Raw genomic sequence first — 6,272 nt, 5'->3', positions numbered from 1 at the left:
TGGATGATGATTTGTAGTGCGTTCAAGCACAATACATTTTATTCGTGTGATGAACACAGTGTAAAACAGCTATAAACTATTTCCCATATAAAACACATTGAATAGATTTTCGAAATCTGAACAGGAACCGAGCGTTCCCGAGCGTGCCCCTCCTTGCAACGTTCAACAGTACAGTAGTGAAATCTATCTCGCGACACCAGAACTGATCTGTGGCTTCGCTAAAGGAAAAGGCAAACGTGTCTTTCCTTTTGGCTCCAGTGACTTGCCGTCGCACCAGTCTCCGCCTTCCCGGATAAAACGCGGCTGCGCACGCTCCCTAGCTCTTCTCCCACGTCAACCGGAGCAACTACTTCTGTCCACCCAACCGGAGCTCCATTGTGAAGGTAATCTGAACAGATAATTCATAGTTTACTTTGGGAACTGCATATTTTTGGGAGTAGAGTGTAGAATACTTTGCGTTCATTAACACTAGTGCTCTTGGGAAGTCAGTTGTTCTAGCAGGTGGGGTTTAACTTGGTTTTATCATATTTAAACTTGGTTAATCCATTAACTTCATGCGCTAATAAATGAAGGGACAGCATATGGGGCTCGCTGTTTTGGTGCGGTCCTGGCGCACTGAGCCGTTTTCCGAGCCGCTGTCCTGACATGTTGCGTGGGAAGCGGTTTCCCGCAGTAGCGCGAACAAAAGAGCATGTGGCCGTGAAGGCCCGGGTCTGTCCCGGTCTGTCCCGGTCTGTCCCGGCGGCTCATCTTCCTGCTGAAAGGAATTTGCTGCTACGGCACGTGTGCGGCTTCCAATAACGAGGTGCCGTCTCTCTCAGGAGGGATAAAAGTCTTTAGCCGGAGTTGACAATGACATAATGGTTTAAGCCGGGCCGTCAAGTGCAGCCGGCGAACACCGAGACACCAAACGTCACTGACGTCGGTGAGCAGAGTGCATTTGCGTTGACACACACACACACACACACACACACACACACACACACACGGCGTCTATCAGAGCTAAGTTGATAAAGCGGCTGCGTGTTTACTCAATAACTGGACCTTTTACACAGCGGACAAGCTGTGACTTGTGATCTTAAATGCTATGCTAATGTAGCTGTGGCTTCCCTTTGGCCTAGCGACCAAGCCAGCAAACCCATCTGAAGAAATGTCAAGTTGAAGCGGTGAAGACCTTTGCGCGCACACACAGTCCGAAATCGTGGCACTTAACGATAAACACACCGAATGATTTCATAACTCTGCCAGCTCATTTCAACGTGTCAGATAGCGGCGAGGGAGCTCAGCGAGACGCGGGCGGAGGGCGAGGAGGCGGCCGCGTCAGAGGAGGCGGCCACACTCCTCTTTGTCTCGCAACTAACACAAAAGTGAAACTCATCGGACTCAGTTCTGTTAATGCTAGAGACACAAGCAGGTGCAGCACTCGCGTTAGCGGTTTTGTGAGTTTTAATGTGGGGAAGAGAGAATCATTCTGTGGCTCAGTCATATTCAGACGAAGATGTAACGTTTTGCACCAGTGTGCTGAGTTTAGCTATCTTCAGGGACGGTGGTGCCTCTGTGTGGTTTCACTCTCCAAGGATTAGTTCCACTTAAAACTGCATTTCTTAAGCGGATTCTATCTTTAATATTGTCCCGGTCTGGCTTTTTATTCCTGTCACATTAGGTAATGGCGCTCACATGAGGAGCTGGCCTTGGAGTCAGTGATCATGCACTTGAGCTCTTGGCCTCAGTATTTACATCGTAGTCTGGACGATGAGGCCAGAAATGTTATCAGGATAAAAACTCTCATAATTGTGGCTAAAACTCTTCTTTGTGGCCAAACTGTGGATCACCTCTCAAATCTGAGGTGGAACATTCAAAACAATAAGATCTCTGTCAACAAATATGCACAAGTAAGATTAAGTAAGCTTTCCAGTCTTTTTTACTCAACAAAATAAACATCTTAAAGTCCTAACTTGTATGATTCAGGTGAATAAAATCAAACACTTATTCAATATTGTGTTATGGAACATTATATTATGATAATTATTGTTGCATTTTTCCTTTCTGTAATCCCCAAATATATTGTACCTTAAGTTTCCTGGGAAGAACTCTCATTGGGTTCCAATTACAGCTGTGTGTTTAGCAACATTGAATCAATGTTTGTTCTGAAAATATGACTTAAAAACTTCTCAATCACTGAGGAGTGATGACTCATCACAGAAAACTGTATGGGGACTGGTGCATTGCGGCTTGTGGAATGTGGGACTTGTAGTTTTTGAACCAGGGACGAATACACCAGCAGCACCTACACGACACACTTGATGGAAACAAATACCAACTTCTTAATTGTTGGAATCCAAAATCGTAACTGAAAATAAAATTTGATAAATCGACCAGCCCTAAGCTGTAGAGAGGACTCTCTATGCTACACCAGCAATTGCTAGAATTTGAAATGTACCACTTGAGCACGATCTGTTTTGACTTACACTTGTTACAAAATGACATCAGTCTTTTTTTTTTTTTTTTTATTGGAAACTTCCAAAGGAATTGTCTAAAAATTGATAGAGTAAATCCTCCATGATTTTGTCTAGTCTATAAAATGAGTTGCAGATAAAATTTCTTGACTTGCTGCATTCATGAGGCGTGAAAGTGAGCGTGTCCAGTGCAGCAGAGAAACAGCGTGAGGATAAAGGTCTTTGCTCTGTAGGCGGGGCTGGCAGTCAAAGTCAGTCAGTTGAGGTGATCCTGCTGTCAGATCCTCACTAACCGGAGTCCTGTGATCTGTGTTCTCTATGCAATGGGGTCGGGGTCCTCGGCAGCCGGCCCCACCGCCAACTGTGCCAAATGCAATAAAGAGGTGTAAGTGACGGCTGGCTCCTCCTGGAGATTGCACTTGTTTTTTTTGTTTTTTTTATTTCTTCACTGCATTATTTTCCCCTTTGTTTCAGAGTCATGGCCGAGATGAAGGAGCGCACTTTCCTTGCCATCAAGCCCGATGGTGTGCAGAGGGGTATCATCGGAGACATCATCAAGAGGTTTGAGACGAAAGGCTTCAAGCTTGTGGGCATGAAAATGCTCCATGTAAGTAAACAATGCCTTTTCTATAATGCACTGGCTTATAATTACCTTGAATTCAAAGGGTATGAGATTGGCTGCCTTTATAATAGTCAGTGGTATTTTTACAGAGGGTCAGTTGAGCTGATTAGCCTGCTCGTCTATTCCTGACTAGAGCACAACCGATTAGCGTGAAGAGGAAGGTCTTGTGATCCTCTGACATCCGATCCACAGAGTGGGATGCTGCTTAACTCGACTGTAAAGTTTATATTATAAACCTGCATTATGCAAAGATTCATGTTAACAGAAAAGGCAGTCTCCTGGGTCTGAATGCAAAAGTCCTAGTACAGATAACTGAGGTGCAGTAGATAACCCTAATTGCTCATATGAATCCTGTCGTCAGTGGTGCAGCATGAAGGGACACTGAAATGGGAGCCAAGTAGCCTGAGTCAGCAGCACAAAGGCCTGTCCAGAAAAAGCAGCACTGATTGTTGTGTTTAGTGCTGGAAGTTTTTGTTAAAATGTATATTCCAATTGGTCATCTTGCTGAAATGGCCAATGCCCATCTCCACTGGGTTCAGTCAGAAGAGAATCTGAAGGCTCCATTTCTAGAGAATCATGTCAGATTTTGACGTGGTGCTTCGGGGGGGGGGTTGCTCCTTCAACTGTCTCCTTATTATTAAAGTTGACAGAGTGGGACGTATTGACCAGGTGTGCTGAGGAGGCAGGGGGCGGTGGTCAGTGTGTCACACTGTAGTTATTGAGTACATTATGATTGGGGCGGGGGGGCATCACTGCCAGTAAAGGCCCGAAAGCTCCGACTCTGCTGTCTAGGACACTGTTATGGATTTTATTGCGCATGAAGTACTTAATTCAGAGACCCATCCGGGTAGCTGCTGACGTAGAGTACTGTTTGGATGCCAGTCCCCCCCCCCCCTTAATCACTGGGTTCAGTAAGTTTATCTAAGGAAACATGGGGCCAGGATTTGCTGTTGCTCTAAAGTGAGTTGGCAGCCAGTTTCTGTTTAGTGTGACTTGGTTGAAGGGTTAACAGCTGAGTTTGCTCAGTTCTTATTGACCTGTGAATGTGGAAGTTCTCATGTTTCTGATCACCTGCAGGATCCATGTTGCCTTTAAAATCAGTAGGGTGTCTTTAGTAAATGGTGTCAGATATTAATAAAGCTTTTTCACAACCTGTGCTCTGTATCCCTTATATTTTTGTGACTAATGTGCTATTGCCTGCAAGGGTTACCTTGCAGCGCTGTCTCACTGCTCCAGACTGCAGCACACTCTCTCAATACTAGACCAATTTCAAAAAATGTTGTACCCATTAGTCACTTGGACACAAACATGGGGGGGAAAATGGGGTCCAGGTTGAAAATAAAGAAGTTGCCCTCCAAGACCTACAGTAGCCGTGGAACTGTTTCAGTGGTTGAATAGGAAACTGATTCAGAAGTGACTCAGACGGGCAGCGTAGTCCCTCTTGATAAAGGCACTTCAGCCTGATTTTTATAAACAGTTAATGAGACTAGCTGGATTTGCTGGTATTTGTGTTTGACATCATCCAGCACAAATCAAATCCCCTACAGTATACTGCACTGATGTGACACAGGTGAGAATTCTGATCACCTGGTGAAGTAGATAAGAGTCCAAAAACTGACCTGTGTATGTTGTCCCTGCTGCAGGCCTCTGAGGACCTCCTGATGCAGCACTACATCGACCTCAAGGACAGACCGTTCTTTCCTACCCTCATCAACTACATGAGCTCTGGTCCAGTGGTTGCCATGGTAAGAAACAAAATACAACAGACTGTGCGACTGCAGTGTTTGATGTGGAAAGAGGCTTGCTGTGGGGCCAGTTTAGCGAGGTTAGACACCACCCCTAAAAGGTGACCTGCCACATATTGTGTTTTTTTTTTTTTTTTGAGCCGTTATGGAGGTTGGCACACTAAGTTGCATAGCTGGTGGTCAAGATGACTGCATCTCCCATCATCCCTTTTCTTGTGTATTTCAGGTGTGGGAAGGCAAGGGTGTGGTGAAGACAGGCAGGGTGATGCTGGGTGAGACCAACCCTGCTGAGTCAAAGCCTGGAACCATCAGAGGAGACTTCTGCATCGACGTTAGCAAGTGAGTGCTGTTTGCATACTGTGTTGGGAAGTTCATGTCAAATACAGGTCGGTGAGCGACGTAACTCGGATGTTAAAGTTAGTTTGGACTGAATTCTGTTGGTTCTCTCGTGGCTCTTTTCCTTACTACTTGCATGTGCTCTTTCCACAGGAACATCATCCACGGCAGTGACTCAGTGGAGAGTGCCAACAAGGAGATTGCCCTGTGGTTCAAACAAGAAGAGCTGGTCAGCTACACTAGCTGTGCCTTCAGCTGGCTCTACTAAGCCTCTCTGGGTCCTGCAGCAGTCTTCACACTGGACACCAGTGAACCTTTTGCCTCAGATTTCTTGATTGGTTTTTTTTTTTTTTCCCTCACTTACCCCTCCAGCCCACTACTCATCATACTGTACAACATTCCTCAGCTCCATTCCTTTTTTTTTTTTTAAAGAAACATTCCATTCATCCCCCTGACTCTACAGTGAAGTACTCGTAGACTATACTGTCAGTTTTGTTAAAGTTGATCTGCTTTCCAATAAAATGCTCACAATACTGTCGTCCTCCCTTCATCATATCACACACAGCACTAATGTATGGTGTCCTGCTAAACTCTATAAGAGGATTAATTAATGACCTGTAATGTGGTGCTTGATATCAGCTCGGTAATGGAGAGGAGCCATAATCTGAGATTAGGTTGTTTGCTTTCAGATCTGCTTCATGTTGTCATGATGCCAGCTGGCAAATGCCAGCTGTGGGAAGAGTACAGATTTTGCATGCATGTCCTTCTGTGCAAAATGCAGTCTAGAGTGATGGTTTAAATCAACAAATGATCAAAAATCAAATGGTCAGTTTGAGTGTTTGTTTCATTGAGTATTTACATTTCATTATACTTGTACTCTTCGGAAAGAGGCACTACAGTCTAGCATGATCTGGGCTCGGTAACCAAGACTAAAAGGGCAAAGAGATCAGCGCAGAAATCGAGTTTATTGTCAGTTAATGTCTACAAGTAACTTAAACATCACAAATGGAATGTGTGTTTTTTTTTTTTTTTAACATCAGCTTATTCCTGGGCATCTGCTTTGATATGACTTGCATAATTTCAATTTTCTCTGAAAAACTTAGCTTTCCAATG

General features: G+C 44.6%; 1 protein-coding gene across 1 annotated transcript; it reads left to right on the top strand.

Annotated features, from left to right (window-relative positions):
• Positions 1-239: 239 nt before the first annotated feature.
• LOC119916063 (nucleoside diphosphate kinase A2-like) lies at positions 240-5,693 on the top strand. The gene is made up of 5 exons (XM_038735934.1): positions 240-383; positions 2,931-3,063; positions 4,722-4,823; positions 5,050-5,162; positions 5,313-5,693. The coding sequence occupies exons 2-5, from the start codon at positions 2,935-2,937 to the stop codon at positions 5,425-5,427; spliced, it is 459 nt and encodes a 152-aa protein (XP_038591862.1). The 5' UTR covers positions 240-383; positions 2,931-2,934; the 3' UTR covers positions 5,428-5,693.
• The last annotated feature ends 579 nt before the right edge of the window (positions 5,694-6,272 follow it).

The sequence above is a fragment of the Micropterus salmoides genome, unplaced genomic scaffold, assembly GCF_014851395.1.
Source record: "Micropterus salmoides isolate LMB-PRFRI ecotype aquatic unplaced genomic scaffold, ASM1485139v1 Ms_hic_scaffold_21, whole genome shotgun sequence".
NCBI lineage: Eukaryota > Metazoa > Chordata > Actinopteri > Centrarchiformes > Centrarchidae > Micropterus > Micropterus salmoides.
Note: the sequence above shows the minus strand (reverse complement) of the source record. Positions and strands in the feature narration are given on the sequence as shown.

What these genes read in the sequence shown, in the direction of transcription:
- LOC119916063 (XM_038735934.1), top strand. Translation starts at nt 2,935, where the DNA reads ATGGCCGAGATGAAGGAGCGCACTTTCCTTGCCATCAAGCCCGATGGT. An exon ending in CTGGTCCAGTGGTTGCCATG is followed by an intron (nt 4,824 to 5,049) that starts GTAAGAAACAAA and finishes TGTGTATTTCAG; the next exon opens with GTGTGGGAAGGCAAGGGTGT. An exon ending in TTCTGCATCGACGTTAGCAA is followed by an intron (nt 5,163 to 5,312) that starts GTGAGTGCTGTT and finishes CTCTTTCCACAG; the next exon opens with GAACATCATCCACGGCAGTG.